At 47.7% G+C, this 19,698-nt stretch overlaps 1 protein-coding gene across 1 annotated transcript in view; it reads right to left on the bottom strand.

Annotated features, from left to right (window-relative positions):
- Window positions 1-19,005, bottom strand: part of DAAM1 (dishevelled associated activator of morphogenesis 1) — a 97,050-nt gene extending 78,045 nt beyond the window's left edge. Inside the window, exons 1-6 of the mRNA XM_060261510.1 lie at window positions 18,965-19,005; window positions 11,737-12,070; window positions 9,328-9,438; window positions 7,357-7,460; window positions 5,850-5,916; window positions 3,671-3,788 (exon numbers count right to left, since the gene is read on the bottom strand). Of these exons, the coding sequence (XP_060117493.1) occupies window positions 3,671-3,788; window positions 5,850-5,916; window positions 7,357-7,460; window positions 9,328-9,438; window positions 11,737-12,070; window positions 18,965-19,005 (775 nt within the window). The remainder of the gene's footprint in view (window positions 1-3,670; window positions 3,789-5,849; window positions 5,917-7,356; window positions 7,461-9,327; window positions 9,439-11,736; window positions 12,071-18,964) is intronic.
- Window positions 19,006-19,698: the final 693 nt, after the last annotated feature.

Here is a 19,698-nt window from a genome sequence, read left to right as displayed (position 1 = left end):
TCCCAGATAAGAGTCCGCACGCTTAACCACTACACCAAAATGGCTCCCAGTAACTTTAGAAATAATAACAGTAATAGCCTCTGATGTTTGTGCTAACGGCAGGCTTTCAAGAGTAATCTATGAAATGCAGTTAAGTAGGCCGAGAACTAAAGATGAAAGGTCAGCAGACAACTTCTAGGAACGGCACCACCACCGCTTCTCATACACGCCAAAACGTTAGAAACTGACAGCCAAAACGTGAAGCAGCAAGAGAAAGGACAGGGAAGAAGAAGAGAAGGAGGAGCAGCTGGATTTATACCCCACCCTTCACTCAAAAGAAATCAAAAGTAACTGGAAGGATGCAGTCTCGTCACAGATTCAGAGCAGTTTTGCCAGAGATGGCTACAGCTTCAGGTAGCTACTCTAAAATACCTTTGAATATTTAACATAGCACCCCCCCCCCCCCACCTCCAGTACTCCCTCTAAGCTGTGGAGTCTTTTGAGCAGAAGTGGAGTCTTTTGAGCAGAAGTTCTATTTTGTGAGCAACTGGCATGCAACCGGTGAGCTGCTGCAGAAATTGGTTTGCTCTGGGGCCATTTTTTCCTAAGCTGAGGCAAAAATGTGAACTGGGGGTTTAAAAAAGACAGTGAGCTAGCTCACGCTAACTCAGCTTAGAGAGAACACTGGTCCCCACTGTCTTGTGGGCAGTTGTGGAATTTTAAGCACAGGGAGTGGATGCCCCTCCAAATCGCTATCGGGAAGGGAGGGTCACGGAATGGCCACCTGGGGCTCTATGAGCAATCGCCAGGTGGACGGGAGGTTCCAAGCTGAGTTGGAACCAGGCAGTTCTAAGCGGGCCCTCCATGCAGACACAAAGGAGACATCCTTCCAGATTCTTCTGAAGGTTCTTTCAATAAGATGGAGTATATGCAGGAGGGGCTCTGTGCTTTGGGGAGAGACGCTGTGTTGAAGGCGGGGGAAAAAAAGGTTCCAGGAAATCCATCCCCGGATGCTATGTTAGAAGGAATCGCCAATTTAAAAACAGTAAAGAACCAACTGTCTTTAGGGGTGTCAAACAAGCGGTCCGGGGACCGAATCGGGCCCCCGAGGAACTGGCTGTCATCTGCTTCCTTCTCCCCATATTTTTCCTTCTTCATCACAGCTTGCTTTGCAGGGCTTGCTCAATCTCACAGAAGAACTACTGAGCCAAGCCTTTCTTCCTTCTATGGGCTGAGACTCCTCCCCTTCCTGGTCCCCTGGGGAAGGAAGGAAAGAGCCAGAGCTTCCTTTGCCCAGTTCCCTAGATCCCATGGGAGAGATGCAAAGAAAGTACTTTTAAGACCGAGTCCTAACATTTTAAGCATGCTTTAGGTTTTTAAAAATATATATATTTGAGTTTGTGTCCTTTGTAAAGCTTCTGTCTCTGCTACCTAATCTTAAATAGGTATACACCCAGCCCAACCTGACGTGGCCCAGCCCAACAAGGTCTCATTTATGTCAGATTCCGCCCTCATAACAAATGAGTTCGACACCCCGGTCTAAAATACTTAAACGCAGCTTACTTAGGTAAGCTTTTGGAAGAAGATGCAGAATGAAAAGACCTTGGAAGACTCAGCATCTTTTAGAAGGCCTCTCCAATTAAGGCGGAAATCTCCACCCATCTGTGCATTTGAGTCGCCACAGAACGCTGACGAACTGTGGGGAAAATTAAAAAGTATGTAAGGATTCCCTCCCCACCCCAAATTAAGGGCAAGACAGTTATTCCCAGGGGCAGAAAACAGTAGCTGAAATCTTTGAAACGCATGGCTTAATAAGTGAACAGGCAAGCTATGCAGTATTGGAAATTTAATCCAATTATCGGTGGACAAAACAGCCCAAGAGGTTGTGTGCCTGCTGGACTTTCATGGGCAAATCCAGAACTATGAGGAAATAATTTGAGAAAATCCTACATGCAGTTGGTTGGGGACCTCTGAGTGGAACCCACTGACCTGATCCAGCAAAGCGGCTGCAACGTTCTTCGGTGTATTACCAGTTCCCATTAAACCGCTGCCCGCGTTTTTCTTTTGGGCAAATGCAATTAAAAGTCTTGCTGGCAGCGGCAAAACATTTGAAAAAAAAGAGATCTACTGACAACGGATGACTTGCTAGTAATGATTGTAGATACAGCAGAAATGGATACCTTCTCTGACATGTTAAAAGGAAAGGAAAATAAGCAAGCAGAAGGTAAATGGAATTTGTTCTATGAATGTTTATGTGAGGAAAATAAGAAGGCAGAAACTGATAAGTTGCCAAACGTAGAGGAAGGGTAACAAATAGAAAATAAGAACATAAGAGAAGTCATGTTGGATCAGGCCAATGGCCCATCCAGTCCAACACTCTGTGTCATACAGTGGCCAATATATGTGTGTGTGTATACACACACACACACACACACACACATATATATATATATATATATATATATATACTGTGGCTAATAGCCACTGATGGACCTCTGCTTCATATTTTTATCAAATCCTCTCTTGAAGCTGGCTATGCTTGTAGCCGCCTCCGCCTCCTGTGGCAGTGAATTCCACATGTTAATCACCCTTTGGGTGAAGAAGTACTTCCTTTTTATCCGTTCTAACCCGACTGCCCAGCAATTTCATTGAATGCCCACGAGTTCTTGTATTGTGAGAAAGAGAGAAGAGGACTTCTTTCTCTACTTTCTCCATCCCATGCATAATCTTGTAAACCTCTATCATGTCATCCCGCAGTCAACGTTTCTCCAAGCTAAAGAGCCCCAAGCGTTTTAACCTTTCTTCATAGGGAAAGTGTTCCAACCCTTTAATCATTCTAGTTGCCGTCCTCTGCACTTTCTCCAATGCTATAATATCCTTATTGATGTGCGGTGACCAGAATTGTACACAGTATTCCAAATGAGGCCGCACCATCGATTTATACAGGGGCATTGTGATACTGGCTGATATGTTTTCAATTCCCTTCCTAATAATTCCCAGCATGGCGTTGGCCTTTTTTATTGCCATCGCACACTGTCTTGACATTTTCAGTGAGTTATCTACCACGACCCCAAGATCTCTCTCTTGGTCAGTCTCTGCCAGTTCACACCCCATCAACTTGTATTTGTAGCTGGGATTCTTGGCCCCAATGTGCATTACTTTGCACTTGGCCACACTGAACCTCATCTGCCACGTTGACGCCCACTCACCCAGCCTCAACAGATCCCTTTGGAGTGCCTCACAATCCTCTCTGGTTCTCACCACCCTGAACAATTTAGTGTCATCTGCAAACTTGGCCACTTCACTTCCTCCCAACTCCAAATCATTAATAAGGGAAAATAAGGGAACTTACTGGACTGTTAGAAATATAGAAATCGCTGCCTCCTCTTCTAATATATGTTAAATACGTATCAGTTATGTTGCGTGAGAGGAATGGGAACGGATGTAAAATGTTGTGTAGTGGTAGTGTCATGTGATGTCTTTGGTTGCCATAATAAATTAAAATAAAATGTTTCTTAAAGAAGTCTTGCTGGTAGGAGCAAGGCTTGCTTTCCTTTATGTTTTAACCCCCTTCCTCTTGGACCTTAAAATCTCTGAGGACCGCATAGGTATAGGAGCCACACACCTTCTTCCACCCCACAGCCTTCAATGCACATAGATAACGGGTTCAAAGAGATGCCCTTTTACTCACAAGGCATTTGGAGACAGTGGTGAAGGATAGACATAAAGTGCGGGTATGCCTCCGTATGAGTCAGCCTCTTCCTCGTCAGCTCAAACATCTGGGTGGCGCTTTTCGTGTCTATATGGACCTGGGATTGCGGTGATGGGGAAACAGAATAAATAAATAACGCTAAGCATCGCGGCCCAAGAAAATCTTGAGTACGCTTTCTCGTCTTGATGGCAGATGCAGCAAATAGCCTTGATGGCACTCAAGGCATCTACTTTGTAATGAGAAGAAAAAGACGTTGGATTTATATCTCGCCCTCCACTCTGAATCTCAATGCGGCTCACAATCTCCTTTACCTTCCTCCCCCACAACAGACAATTTGTCAGGTGGGTGGGGCTGGAGAGGGCTCTCACAGCAGCTGTCCTTCCAAGGACAGAGTCTCAGAGCGGCCTACAATCTCCTTTCCCATCCTCCCCCACAACGGACACCCTGTGAGGTGGGTGGGGCTGGAGAGGGCTCTCACAGCAGCTGCCCTTTCAAGGACAGAGGCTCAGAACGGCCTACAATCTTCTGTATCTTCTCCCCCCACAAGAGACACCCTGTGAGGTGGGTGGGGCTGGAGAGGGCTCTCACAGCAGCTGCCCTTTCAAGGACAGAGTCTCAGAGCGGCCTGCAATCTTCTTTCCCTTCCTCCCCCACAACAGACACCCTGTGAGGTGGGTGGGGCTGAGAGGGATCTCACAGCAGCTGCCCTTTCAAGGACAACCTCTGCCAGAGCTACGGCTGACTCAAGGCCATTCCAGCAGCTGCAAGTGGAGGAGTGGGGAATCAAACCCGGTTCTCCCAGATAAGAGTCCGCACACTTAACCACTACACCAAACTGGCTCTCAGTGGTAGGCTCTCTCAGTGGTAGAGCCTCTGCTTGGCATGCGGCAGGTCCCAGGTTCAATCCCCGGTAACTCCAGTTAAAAGATGGATCAGAGAGCAGGTGTTGTGAAAGACCCCAGCCTGAGACCCCGGAGAGCCTCTGCCAGTCAGAGCAGACAACACACCTTGTCAGACCAGCGCTCTGACCATCATGCAGCTTCACATGTTCAGCAAAACGCCACGACTAGAGAGGGGCCGTGGCTCAGGGGCAGAGCCTCTGCTTAGCATGCAGAAGGTCTAAGGTTCAATCCCTGACATCTCCAGCTGAAAAGGACCAGGGGATGGGGTAGATCTCTGCCCGGGAACCTGGAGAGCAGATGCCAGCTTGAGTAGACAACACTAACCTTGATGAACCAAGGTTTGATTTAGTGAAAGGCAGTGTCGTGTGTAAGGCTGGGTCAATAGGACCTTGGCCCTCATGCTTGCCATGCAATATGTGAACTATGCCACAGGCTGGACAGTGCTCCAGGATTGAGGAAATGGTGCTTCTTCTACTCAGCAGGCAGGGGTGGAATTCTATCAGGAGCTCCTTTGCATATTAGGCCACACACCCTTGATGTAGCCCATCCTCCAAGAGCTTACAAAAGAAGAAGAAGAAGAAGATGATACTGGATTTATATCCCGTCCTATACTCTGAATCTGAGAGTCTCAGAGCGGTCACAATCTCCTTTACCTTCCCCCTCCCCACAACAGACACCCTGTGAGGTAGACGGGGCTGAGAGGGTTCTCACAGCAGCTGCCCTTTCAAGGACAACCTCTGCCAGAGCTATGGCTGACCCAAGGCCATTCCAGCAGCTGCAAGTGGAGGAGTGTGGAATCAAACCCGGTTCTCCCAGATAAGAGTCCGCGCACTTCACCACTACACCAAACTGGCTCCTGTAAGCCTTTTAAGCTCTTGGAGGATTGGCTACATCAGGGCCTAATATGCAAAGGAGCTTCTGCTAGAATTCCACCCCTATCAGCAGGTATCCACAATTGCTCCTTCTCACGGTCTGCTGTCTAGAATAATCAGTTACCACTCAGCAGCAACAGAGTCCCCTCCCCATCCATATCAAGGTTTCCAAATTTCACAATGGGAAATGCACTCTGGAGTCCTAATACAGTTATTTTCGGCTTTTCTGGCCAGAGAATCCAAGAGTCCTGCCAGAGAATCTGCTGGGTCTGAACCCACAGAGTCGATCTCGTTTTTCTCCCCCCCCCCTTCCCCCACTGACAAATGGCCTTCTCTGCTTGACATGCCCTTTACAATAAGAGTAAAATAGGTTACGATACATACCAGCTCAAATCTTTTGGCAAACTCTAACTCGTCTTCATTCCGGAGCATCTCAAAAAAGTCTAAATGCCTTCGGGGAGGGTGAAAGAGAAGAAGGAAAAACACAACTGAAGGCATGGCTTTGCTTGCCTATCCAACCGCAATACAACATTTTGCAGACAGACTTATAATGTTACACTGCTAGGTGGGAAATCTGTCTGGGGCAGTGATGGTCAGTCTTCTTGGTGCTTGGAGGGGCACCAGTGGGACGGCTTCTGGAGTTTGGACCCAGCTGGTGGACCTCCTGAAGGCACCGAAGTTTTGGCCACTGCGTGACACAGAGTGTTGGACTGGACGGGCCATTGGCCTGATCCAACATGGCTTCTCTTGTGTTCTTATGTCTGAGGCAGTGATGCTGTCTATTCTTGGTGGCTGGGGGGCAGTGGAGGGGGGGGTATTCTGGAGTTCTGGCCAGGCTGGTGGACCACCTGATGGCACTTGCGTTTTGGTCACTGCATGACACAGAGTGTTGGACTGGACGGGCCATTTGCCTGATCCAACACGGCTTCTCTTGTGTTCTTATGTCTGTGACAGTGATGCTGTGTATTCTTGGTGGTTGGGGGGCAATGGGGGGTATTCTGGAGTTTTGGTATGGCTGGTGGACCTCCTGATGGCACCTGAGTTTTGGTCACTGCGTGATACAGAGTGTTGGACTGGATGGGCCATTTGTCCGATCCAACATGGCTTCTCTTGTGTTCTTATGTCTGAGACAGTGATGCTGTGTATTCTTGGTGGTTGGGGGGCAATGGGGGGTATTCTGGAGTTCTGGCCAGGCTGGTGGACCACCTGATGGCACTTGGGTTTTGGTTACTGCATGACACAGAGTGTTGGATTGGACAGGCCATTGGCCTGATCCAGCATGACTTCTTTTATGTTCTTGCCCCAGACAGAGAATTCCATCTATGCCTTGCGGCTAATAGCCACTGTTGGACTTCTGCTCCATATGTTTATCCAGTCCTCTCTTGAAGCTGTCTATGCTTGTAGCCACCGCCACCTCCTGTGGCAGTGAATTCCACATGTTAATCACCCTTTGGGTGAAGAAGGACTTCCTTTTATCCATTCTAACCTGAGTGCTCAGCAATTTCATTAAGTGCCCATGAGGACTGGCCCTGTTTTGCTTTGTTCACCTTTTGGGACGGACAACCCAGTGGCTAACAGTTATGATGATAAACAGATGTGGTAAACGAATGGTTACTTTTCCCCCCTCCAAGGGTGAAAACCAAGAAATATTATACAGCATTTTGTAAAGTAATAGTATAACACAGAAATGACTAATAGCCGCTATTAAGTTCTACTGCCTCCAGGAGAGTTTCAGGATTATTAAGCAGAATTGCAAGTAATTTAGTCTAATTCAAATTACTAGAAATAAAAGGCATTTGTGGGTAAGATAAAGCACAAAATCCAGCAGGAAGGGAGCATAAAGAAATGATGCAAAATAGAAAATCAAAACACCCACCCAGTTCAAACTTACCTATCTAACGTGGAGTTTTCGTGCTCCCTTAATTTGTCAATGACCGGCTGAATCCCCAGCATGAGAAATTCATATCTAAGATGAAGTCTGAAGTCCAGACTTTCCTGGAAGCAAGCAGGGAGGGAACACAACCATTTTTGGAAAAGCTGCTTTCAGGTGGTCCTCCCCATCACAAGAGCAGTATAAATTAAGAGTTCACACATGGCTAGAGCAGAGGTGTCAAACGTGTGGCCTGGGGGCCAAATCAGGCCCCCAGAGGGCTCCTATCAGGCCCACAAGCAAGTCTGCTTTCTTCTTCCTCTCTCTTGCATCTTTCTATGTCACAGCTTGCTTTGCCAGGCTCACTCAATCACACAGGAGCTACAGAGCAAAGCCTCTGTTTTCTTCACTCGCTGAGGCACTTCCCTTCGGGATGAAGGGGAGGAGGGACAGCTTGTTTTGCCAGGTTCTCTCAATTGCACAGCAGAGCTACTGAACCAAGCCCAGGGCTTTTTTTGTAGCAGGAATTCCTTTGCATATTAGGCCACACCCTGCTGATGTAGCCAATCCTCCAAGAGCTTAGAGGGCTTTTAGTACAGGGCCAACTGTAAGCTCCAAGAGGATTGGCTATATCAGAGAGATGTGGCCTAATATACAAATAACAAATAAATCTGACACCTCTGCTCTAGATAGCATTTGCGTATCTCCTAGGATTACAACCAGTGTTCCCTTTAAGCTGAGTTAGTGTGAGCTAGCTCACAGTTTTTTAGCCCCCAGCTCCCTGTCTTAGCTCAGGGAAAATGGCCCCAGAGCAAGCTAATTGATGCAGCAGCTCATAACTTTAATGCCAGCAGCTCACAAAGTGGAATTTTTGCTCACAAGACTCCACAGCTTAGAGGGAGCATTGGTAGGAGGTAATCTTTAGAATCAATCATAGAATCATAGAGTTGGAAGGGACCTCTAGGGTCATCTAGTCCAACCCCCTGCACAATGCAGGAAACTCACAGATACCTCCCCCTAAATTCACAGGATCTTCATTGCTGTCAGATGGCCATCCAGCCTCTGCTTAAAAACCTCCAAGGAAGGAGAGCCCACCACCTCCCGAGGAAGCCTGTTCCACTGAGGAACCGCTCTAAACTCACAAACACGTCCCCTTAAATTCACAGGATCTTCATTGCTTTCAGATGGCCCTCTAGCCTCTGTTTAAGAACCTCCAAGCAAGGAAAGCCCAGCACCTCCCAAGGAGGGAGTCTGTTCCACTGAGGAACTGCTCTAACGGTCAGGAAGTTCTTCCTAATGTTGATCCGGAAACTCTTCTGATTTAATTTCAACCCACTGGTTCTGGTCCTACCTTCTGGGGTCACAGTAAACAATTCTGCACCCTCCTCTATATGACAGCCCTTCAAGTACTTGAAGATGGGGATCCTATCACCTCTCAGCTGCCTCCTCTCCAGGCTAAACATCCCCAGCTCCTTCAACCTTTCCTCATAGGACTTGGTCTCCAGACCCCTCACCATCTTTGTCGCCCTCCTCTGGACCCATTCCAGCTTGTCTATATCCTTCTTAAAATGCGGTGCCCAAAACTGAACACAAGACTCCAGGTGAGGTCTTACCAGAGCAAAGCGATACCATCACATCGCGTGATCTGGACACTAGACTTCTGCTGATACAGCCCAAAATTGCATTTGCCTTTTTGGCCACCACATCACACTGTCCATCACACTGTGGACTTTATGTGACAGATATCAGAAAATAACATTGGTAGCAGGTAATTTTTAGGTGACAGATACCAGAAAATGGCTGCTTTGGAAAGTGGACTTTATGGCATTGTATCCCAGTGACGTTCCTCCACAAACTCCGCCCCCCGGGCTCCACCCCCCAAATTTCCAGGTATTTCCGAACTCCGAGCTGGCCACCCTGCTTGCATCCCACATCCTTCAAACACCGAACAAAATCAAAGCCGCTCTTCTCTCCTTCGGCTGCCAAACGTACCACTCCTGCGCCTTGACTCAGGACCGCGTTGATAAAGGACATAATGGCCGTCTTGAGGCTCACTTCATCTCGATAGCGCCCCGTGCTTCTATCTAGGTCGTTGATTAACGTCTGTGGAGTACATAGTGGGAAGACATATCTGTGAAAAATGAGTTTGATTTTTTCTTTTTCTTTGCTCAGGCTCTGCCCAAAGCACAACACACCTTAGCCTTACTTTTATTATAACAGTCACAGACCAGATAAAAAGGACAAATGCATTGGAAATAAAAAGTAAAATGTACCAATCTATCAGAGGTGTACTACTAAAATAGGGGAAGGACGGTGGCTCAGTGGTAGAGCATCTGCTTGGTAAGCAGAAGGTCCCAGGTTCAATCCCTGGCATCTCCAACTAAAAAGGGTCCAGGCAAATAGGTGTGAAAAACCTCAGCTTGAGACTCTGGAGAGCCGCTGCCAGTCTGAGTAGACAATACTGACTTTGAGAGCCACTGCCAGTCTGTGTAGACAATACTGACTTTGATGGACCCAGGGTCTGCTTCAGTAGAAGGCAGCTTCATATGTTCAAAATACATGTCCATACAGGGGTAGAATTCTAGCAGAAGCTCCTTTGCATATTAGGCCACACACCCCCTGATGTAGCCAATCCTCCAAGAGCTTACAAAAAAGAGCCTTGTAAGGTATTGGAGGATTGGCTACATCAGGGAGGTGCAGCCTAGTATTCAAAGGAGCTCCTGCTAGAATTCCACTCCTGTGTCCATATAATACAGCAGCGTTAAAATGTAGAAAGAATTTTAGCACACAGCAGTAGTCATTTGTCATAGCTCCACAAAGTCTACACCAAAAGAAAAAGCTCCTCTTATTTAAAACTGCTCTTCTGCTTGGTCACCTGGGCGCAAAACCTATCTGTCACTCTAGCGATTGACAGTACTGCATCAATCAACAATTTCTCTAGAGATATCTTATCCGTTAGAACCCTTATAGACTGTTCCAAAATAGGGAGAATTGTCTTGTCCCTAGCTTCCTTATAGAGGGGACAACGAATGAGAATATGGTTCCAGTGCTTCCACCTCACCAATGGGACAGCAGATCCATAAGAACATAAGAGAAGCCATGTTGGATCAGGCCAGTGGTCCATCCAGTCCAACACTCTGTGTCGCACAGTGGTCAAAAAACCCAGGTGCCATCAGGAGGTCCACCAGTGGGGCCAGGACACTAGAAGCCCTCCCACTGTTGCCCCTCCCAAGCACCAAGAATACAGAGCATCACTGCCCCAGACAGAGAGTTCCATCTATACCCTGTGGCTATTAGCCACTGATGGACTTCTGCTCCAGATGTTTATCCAATCCCCTCTTGAAGCTGTCTATCCAAATGTTAAAAGACCCGGATTCAATGAATCTCACAAAAAAAGGGGGAAAAAATCTGAATAATTCTCAAAGATTTTAGGTTTTCACGGCTGGTAACATCATTAGGGTTTGTAGAATCTTTCGGGCTCAAGTGCCGTGTTCTACTGGAGAAAGTTTGGAAGGAAGGAAGAAAAGGAAGGAAGGAAAGGAAACGTCTGGAAGGAAAACTTTCTCCAGTAGAACACGGCACTTGAGCCCGAAAGATTCTACAAACTCTGAACAATTCATTACTCTGCATTGTTAAATAGCATCATGAGGTTTCTTAGCTTCTTTTTTCTTTGCTGTCAAGTCACAGCTGACTTATGGTGACCCCCGTGGGGTTTCTAAGACAAGCGATATTAAGAACATGAGAGAAGCCTCAAAATGCTCATTTCTGTAATTAGAGAAGTAGTGCAGACAATGTGTGTATGTGTGTTTGTGGAGGAGACAGCGAGTTTCATCCCAGAGAATGGAAGGTAGATTGCTTTGCAAAAGTGTGTCCATTCACACCATTTTTGCCTCTACTAAACAGGCTCTGCAGGTTTTTATGCTGCTTCAGAAACCTGCGAAACCTGTTTGACTAACGTCAACAAACGGCCAAAAAGTAGAACATGATATTGGATTTATATCTAGCCCTTCACTCTCAATCTCAGAGAGGCTTACAATCTCCTTTACCTTCCTCCCCCACAACAGACCCCCTAGGAATCATGGAATTGGAAGGGACCTCCAGGGTGTGAGGTAGGTGGGGCTGAGAGAGTTCTACCAGAAGCTGCCCTTGCAAGGACAGCACTGCAAGAATTATGGCTGACCCAAGGCCATTCCAGCAGTTGCACGTGGAGGAGAGTGGAATCAAATCCAGCCCTCCCAGATAAGACTCCGCACACTTCACCACTACACCAAACTGGCTCTCAAAATATATGAGCAGGCCTTCTGAAAAATCACATTCCCCTCTCCCACAAAGAACTCCCACGCCTCCGACCGATCTGAGACAAACTCCATAAACGGCACACAACGATGTGACGCTCCGTACCTGAAAGCGAGTCCTTTCGCTGGCGTATTTTTGGTAATGTACCATGGCCTCCAGCACCTTCTTGTGACCTCCGGGAACCAGGCACACGGCGCCCATGATTTCCAGCACGGCCACCTTCGTCTTTATGTTCTCCGTGCTCAGACTCTGAGCGATGACGTTGATGCTCTCCGAGTGGGCCAGGACATGAGCTCTCCCGAGAGAGTTGTTCATCAGAGCTTTGATGCATCCGATGAGAGAGGTATGTATCCGAGACTCCGAGGTCTCATAGTCCATGCTCCCCAGGAAGTTCAAGATGCACGTCAAGCCATCCAGGTCGATGAATCTGGTGACAAACCTAGCAGATGACAACAGCACAAACAGGCATTTAGAATACTTCAGCCCCTTCCAAAACTCCTGCCTCTTGAGGGGGCTCAGGGGGACTTGTAGGAACAGGTGGGGACCTGTGATACTCAAGAGAGGATACCTTCCCCTACTCCGCTTCCTCCTTCTCCTCCCCACAAACACTGCTGCTGCTACTGTGAGTCCTAATAGGGATTCCGGCTTCCAGTGCGGGGAGGGGGAGAAGAAGAAGAGGAGGAAGAGGAGGAGGAAGAAGAAAAGGAAGAGGAGAAAGAAGGAGAGGAGGAAGAAGAAGATGAGGAGGAGGAGGAGGAAGAAGGAGAAGAAGAAGAGGAGGAAGAAGAAGGAGAAGAAGAAGAGAACGAAGAAGAGGATGAGGAAAAAGAAGAGAAAGAGGAAGAGGAGGAAGGAGAAAAGGAGGAGGAAGTAGAAGAGGAAGAGGAGGAAGAAGGAGAGGAGGAAGAGAAAGAAGGAGAAGAGGAGGAGGAGGAAGAAGAAGGAGAAGAGGAGGAAGAGGAAGGAGTAGGAGAAGAGGAGGAAGAAGGAGAAGAAGAAGAGGAGAAAGGAGAAGATGAGGAGGAGGAAGAAGAGGAAGGAGGAGGAGGAAGGAGAAGAAGAGGAGGAGGAAGAAGGAGAAGATAAGAAGGAGGAAGAAGAAGAGGAGGAGGAGGAAGAAGGAGAAGAGGAGGAAGAGGAAGAAGAAGAGGAAGAGGAGGAAGGAGAGGAGGAAGAGGAGGAAGGAGAAGAGGAGGAAGAAGGAGAAGAAGAAGAGGAGAAAGGAGAAGAGGAGGAGGAAGAAGAGGAAGGAGGAGGAGGAAGGAGAAGAGGAGGAGGAAGAAGGAGAAGAAGAAGAGGAGGAAGAAGATGGAGAGGAAGAAGGAGAAGAAGAGAAGGAGGAAGGAGAAGAAGAGGAGGAAGAAGGAGAAGAAGAAGAGGAGGAAGAAGGAGAAGAGGGAGAAGAAGAGGAGGAAGAAGAGGAGGAGGAAGAAGAAGAGGAAGGAGGAGAAGAAGAGGAGGAGGAAGGAGAAGAGGAGCAGGAGGAAGGAGGAGGAGAAGAAGAGGAGGAGTTGGTTTTTATAACCTGCCCTTCACTCAGAGTCTCAGAGCAGCTTACAATCTCTTTTCCCTTCCTCTCCCCACAACAGACGCCCTGTGAGGCAGGTGGGGCTGAGAGAGCTTTCTCGAGAACTGCTCTTGAGCAGAACAGCTGAGAGAACTGTGACCGGCCCAAGGTCACCCAGCCAGTTCCATTTGGAGGAGTGGGGAATCAAACCTGGTTTTCCAGATTGGCGTTTGCTGTTCTTAACCACTACACCCAAACTGCTCTCCACACCACCACAGATTTTGGGCTCTGTCAACCAAGGAGGTAGGAGCGTTGCCTGTGTGTGCACGGCAATGCTTTCGTATGGGGGGAGATTTGACCCACCAGTCCATTTTTCATCTTTTCAGATGTTTCTACAAACCTTGGGAGTCCTCCAAGTTTGCAGAACTATCTGTTTTCGGCCAGTGTGGGCCCGATCCACAGATTTAAGTGTCTGCAGATGGGCCCACACTTGACTATTTATAATAAATTATGTGAAAGAGAAAGAAGTCCTTTTCTCCCTTTCTCACAATACAAGAACTCGTGGGCATTCAATGCAATTCCTGAGCAGTCAGGTTAAAATGGATAAAAGGAAGTCCTTCTTCACCCAAAGGGTGATTAACATGTGGAATTCACTGCCACAGGTGGCAGCGGCTACAAGTGTAGCCAGCTTCAAGAGGGGATTGGATAAAAATATGGAGCAGAGGTCCATCAGTGGCTATTAGCCACAGCTTATCATTGGAACTCTCTGTCTGGGGCAGTGATACTCTGTATTCTGTTTGCTTGGGGGGCCCAGTGGGGGGGCTTCTAGTGTCCTGGCCCCAGTGATAGACTTCCTGATGGCACCTGGTTTTCTGGCCACTGTGACACAGTCTTGAACTGGATGGGCCATTGGCCTGATCCAACATGACTTCTCTTATGTTCTTATGTGTGACACAGAGTGTCGGACTGGATGGGCCATTGGCCTGATCCAACATGACTCCTCTTATGTTCTTATGTGTGACACAGAGTGTCGGACTGGATGGGCCATTGGCCTGATCCAACATGACTTCTCTTATGTTCTTATGTATGACACAGAGTGTCGGACTGGATGGGCCATTGGCCTGATCCAACATGGCTTCACTTATGTTCTTATGTGTGACACAGAGTGTTGGACTGGATGGGGCATTGGCCTGATCCAACATGACTTCTCTTATGTTCTTATGTGTGACACAGAGTGTTGGACTGGATGGGCCATTGGCCTGATCCAGCATGACTTCTCTTATGTTCTTATGTGTGACACAGAGTGTTGGACTGGATGGGCCATTGGCCTGATCCAACATGACTTCTCTTATGTTCTTATGTGTGACACAGAGTGTCCGACTGGATGGGCCATTGGCCTGATCCAACATGACTTCTCTTATGTTCTTATGTGTGACACAGAGTGTCTGACTGGATGGGCCATTGGCCTGATCCAACATGGCTTCTCTTATGTTCTTATGTGTGACACAGAGTGTCCGACTGGATGGGCCATTGGCCTGATCCAACATGGCTTCTCTTATGTTCTTATGTGTGACACAGAGTGTCGGACTGGATGGGCCATTGGCCTGATCCAACATGGCTTCTCTTATGTTTTTATGTGACACAGAGTGTCGGACTGGATGGGCCATTGGCCTGATCCAACAGGGCTTTTCTTATGTTCTTATGTGACACAGAGTGTCGGACTGGATGGGCCATTGGCCTGCCCAACATGGCTTCTCTTATGTTCTTATGTGTGTTACGTGCTGTCAACATCGCCGCTGATTTATGGTGACGCTGTGAATTAACATTCTGCAGAAGGACCCATTGCTAACAGCCCTGCTGAGGTCTTGCTACCTGAGGGCCCTTGTGGCTTCCTTGACTGAGTCCCTCCCTCATTTCGGGTGTTCCTCTTTTACTGCTGCCTTCAACGTATTGTCTTTTCCTGTGGGTCACTGCCCTCTCATGCAATTAGATGCTTACATACAGTCCACAGCAGGGGTGACCAAACTGCAACTCAGGAGCCACGTGTGGCTCTTTCACACATATTGCGTGACTCTCAAAGCCCCGTCAGCCGATTTGGATAAGGCATTTTATCTCTTTAAATGACTCCTCCAAGATGAGGCAGGCAGTGGCTTGGAGAATGCATTTAAGGTTAAAGTTGCTTTCTTTCCACCTCTCCCCCCCATCTAGCCAATCTGGTGTAGTGGTTAAGTGTGCGCACTTTTATCTGGGAGAACCGGGTTTGATTCCCCACTCCTCCACTTGCACCTGCTGGAATGGCCTTGGGTCAGCCATAGCTCTGGCAGAGGTTGTCCTTGAAAGGGCAGCTTGTGGGACAGCTCTCTCAGACCCACCCACCTCACAGGGTATCTGTTGTGGGGGAAGGAGATAGAGGAGACTGTAAACTGCTCTGAGACTCTGATTCAGAGAGAAGGGCGGGGTATAAATCTGAGGTTGTCTTCTTCTATTTTCCTGCCTGCCTTCCATCTTGCAGCTCTCAAACATCTGACATTTATCCTATGTGGCTCTTACATTAAGCATGTTTGGCCATTTCTGATCCACAGTCATCTACACCACAACAGCTGAATGTATCAAAAAATGGACAAGTGTACCAGGAATGATAGTTCTGATTGGGGCTTTTTTAATAGCAGGAACTCCTTTGCATATTAGGCCACACACCCCTGATGTAGCCAATCCTCCTGGAGCTTCCAGTAGGCCCTGTACTGAGAGCCCTGTAAGGAATTCTAGCAGGACCTCCTTTGCATATTAGGCCACACACCCCTGATGCAGCCAATCCTCCTGGAGCTTCCAGTAGGCCCTGTACTGAGAGCCCTGTAAGGAATTCTAGCAGGACCTCCTTTGCATATTAGGCCACACACCCCTGATGCAGCCAATCCTCCTGGAGCTTCCAGTAGGCCCTGTACTGAGAGCCCTGTAAGGAATTCTAGCAGGACCTCCTTTGCATATTAGGCCACACACCCCTGATGCAGCCAATCCTCCTGGAGCTTCCAGTAGGCCCTGTACTGAGAGCCCTGTAAGGAATTCTAGCAGGACCTCCTTTGCATATTAGGCCACACACCCCTGATGCAGCCAATCCTCCTGGAGCTTACAGTAGGCCCTGTACTTAGAGCCCTGTAAGGAATTCCAGCAGGACCTTCTTTACATATTAGGCCACACACCCCTGATGTAGCCAATCCTCCTGGAGCTTCCAGTAGGCCCTGTACTGAGAGCCCTGTAAGGAATTCTAGCAGGACCTCCTTTGCATATTAGGCCACACACACCCTGATGTAGCCAATCCGCCTGCAGCTTACAGGGCTCTCAGTACAGGGCCTGCTGTAAGGTCCAGGAGGACTGGCTACATCAGGGAGGCGTGGCCTAATATGCAAAGGAGTTCCTGATAAAAAAGAAAAAACCCTGCTTCTGATAGACACCTTAGAGTAACAACAAACGTTAACATTAGAGGACTTTTCCCCCTGAAAGGGGGAGAATAGGCTCGGTAAACCTAAAGAGATGTCCAAACAATCAGTCAGCGTGTAAATATTCTTCCCAGGCGCCTACACATTTAGGCGACCAGTCATGAGGAAAACAAATACTCAGCTATCTAAACTAATTTCAAGGTTGGTTTAATATTGCTCGAGTGCACGATAATGGAGGCTGTGTTCATGGCTGTGATATGGCTTTTCTTGGGGGGGGGGGGACAGAATTGGAAAATTTTCCAATCCCGATTTTAAATAAATAATCTTCTTAATTAAATGTCAGCAAAATTTTAGATAATATTAGCAAGAGGAGGAGGGGAGTTGGATTTATACCCTGCCCTGAGTTGGATTTAGACCCAGAGCGGCTTACAATCTCCTTCCCTTCCTCTCCCCATGACAGAACCCCCCCCCCCCCGTGAGGCAGGTGGGGCTGAGAGAGCTCTGAGAGAACTGCTCTTGAGAGAACAGCCACTGGCCCAAGGTCACCCAGCCGGGCTGCGTGCAGAGGAAGAGTGGGGAATCAAACCCAGTTCTCCCAGATTAGAGTCAACCGCTCTTAACTACTACATCAAACTGGCAAACACTGAAATAAACTAATAATAATAATAACAACAACACACTATGGACAAGACTGGAGTGTGTACAAGTAGCTGTTTTATTTGTTTATGTTCAGGGGTGGAATTCTAGCTGGAGTTGCTTTGCATATCAGGCCACACCCCGAGTAGCCAATCCTTCAAGAGCTTACAAAAAAGAGCCTTGTAAGCTCTTGGGGGATTGGCTACATCGGGAGGGTGTGGCCTAATATGCAAAGGAACTCCTGCTAGAATTCCACCCCTGTTTATATCCCTCAAGGATCTGTCCTGGGACCTGTTTTGTTCAACATCTTTATCAATGATTTGGATGAAGGAATAGAGGGAATGCTTATTAAATTTGCAGATTATGCGAAATTGGAAGGGGCTGCAAACACAGAAGACAGAAACAGGATACAGGATGACCTTGACAGGCTGGAAAACTGGGCTAAAACCAATAAAATGAATTTTAACAGGGATAAATGTAAAGTTCTGCATTTAGGTAGGAAATATCCAATGCATGGTTATAGGATGGGGGAGACTTGTCTTAGCAATGATATGAATGAAAAGAATCTAGGGGTCTTAGTGCATCATACGCTGAACATGAGTCAACAGTGTGATGCGGTGGCTAAAAAGGCAAATGCAATTTTGGGCTGCATTAACAGTATAGTGCCCAGATCACGTGATGGTATCGCTTTACTCTGCTCTGGTAAGACCTCATCTGGAGTCTTGTGTTCAGTTTTGGGCACCACATTTTAAAAAGGATAGAGACAAGCTGGAACGGGTCCAGAGGAGGCGACGAAGATGGTGAGGGGTCTGGAGACCAAGTCCTATGAGGAAAGGTTGAAGGAGCTGGGCATGTTTAGCCTGGAGAGGAGGCGGTTGAGAGGTGATGTGATCACTATCTTCAAGTACTTGAAGGGCTGTCCTATAGAGGATGGTGTGGAATTGTTTTCTGTGGCCTCGGAAGGTAGGACCAGAACCAATGGGTTGAAATTAAATCAAAAGAGTTTCCGGCTCAACATTAGGAAGAACTTCCTGACTGTTAGAGCGATTCCTCAGTGGAACAGGCTTCCTCAGGAGGTGGTGGGCTCTCCTTCCTTGGAGGTTTTTAAACAGAAGGTGGATAGCCATCTGACAGCGATGAAGATCCTGTGAATTTAGGGGGAGGGGTTTGTGAGTTTCCTGCATTGTGCACGGGCTTGGACTAGATGACCCTGGACGTCCCTTCCAACTCTATGATTCTAGGATTCTATATCCCACTATTCTCCTTAATGGAGACCCAAAGTGGCTTACCTCCTTCTAAGAACATAAGAGAAGCCATGTCGGATCAGGCCAATGGCCCATCCAGTCCAACAGTCTGTGTCACACAGTGGCCAAAAAAATTATATATATATATATAAAATTTTTATATATATACACACACATATATACACACTGTGGCTAATAGCCACTGATGGACCTCTGCTCCATATTTTCATCTAACCCCTTCTTGAAGCCGTCTAAGCTTGTAGCCGCCATCACCTCCTGTGGCAGTGAATTCCACATTCTCTTCTCCATTTCATCCTCACAACGACCCTGTGAGGTAGGTGAGGCTGACGGTGTGTGACTAGCCCAAGGGCACCCACAGAGCTTCCATGGCAGAGCAGGGATTCGAACCAGGTTCTCTCGAACCAGATCCTGGTCTGACGCTTTAACCTCTACACCACATTGGCTCTATCAGGGGTCTGTCAATGCTTCATCATATCCTAATTTTAGCTCACCTGACGTGACGAATTTGCAGCACAACAGCCTTGATGGCCATAGATCAATCGTATTTACATTCATGGGGTTGAAAATTTTTCCGAAGAAAAATACAATATTGCAAAAATTTCCGTGCCACATCACTGACCCATTGTACGTTCCGAAATAATCCAGTACAGGATTATTCTCATAGACAGGGCCGGCCAAACTTGCTTAATGTAAGAGCCACACAGAATAAACGTCAGATGTTTAAGAGCCACAAGACTTGAAAGTCAGATGTTTGAGAGCCGCAAGAAGGGAGGGAGGGGGAGAGATGGAAAGAAAGCAACTTTAACTTTAAATGCATTCTCCAAGCTGCCAGCTGGCTTGGCTCGAAGAAGTGATTTTAAAGAGAGAAACGCCTTCTCCAAGCCAGCCGACAGGGCAGCGGGGGCTTCAAAAGTCACACAACACGTGTGCAGTTCGGCCACCCCTGCGCATAGGAGTAGGCCCATTGAGTAGAGCAGCTCCGCACAGAACTGCACTGGGCATCCCAGAAGCGCAAATTTCGGCAGCAGATCCAAAACACAACAGCGTACGAATGGCAGTTTTAATGTGTGATCCCCCAACACTAATCCGGTCAGGAACCCCCATGTCTACGATGAAAAGCTCCCACGCGGATGGAGCGGCACCAGACGCCAGCCAGAACGACCGGCAGCGAAGTGGCAGCCCTTCCATTCTCCGCACAGCTCCATTCGCGGCTAGCAGATGCTGA

This window comes from Heteronotia binoei, chromosome 21 (assembly GCF_032191835.1).
Source record: "Heteronotia binoei isolate CCM8104 ecotype False Entrance Well chromosome 21, APGP_CSIRO_Hbin_v1, whole genome shotgun sequence".
Lineage (NCBI taxonomy): Eukaryota > Metazoa > Chordata > Lepidosauria > Squamata > Gekkonidae > Heteronotia > Heteronotia binoei.
This window is presented reverse-complemented; position numbering and strand designations above follow the sequence as displayed.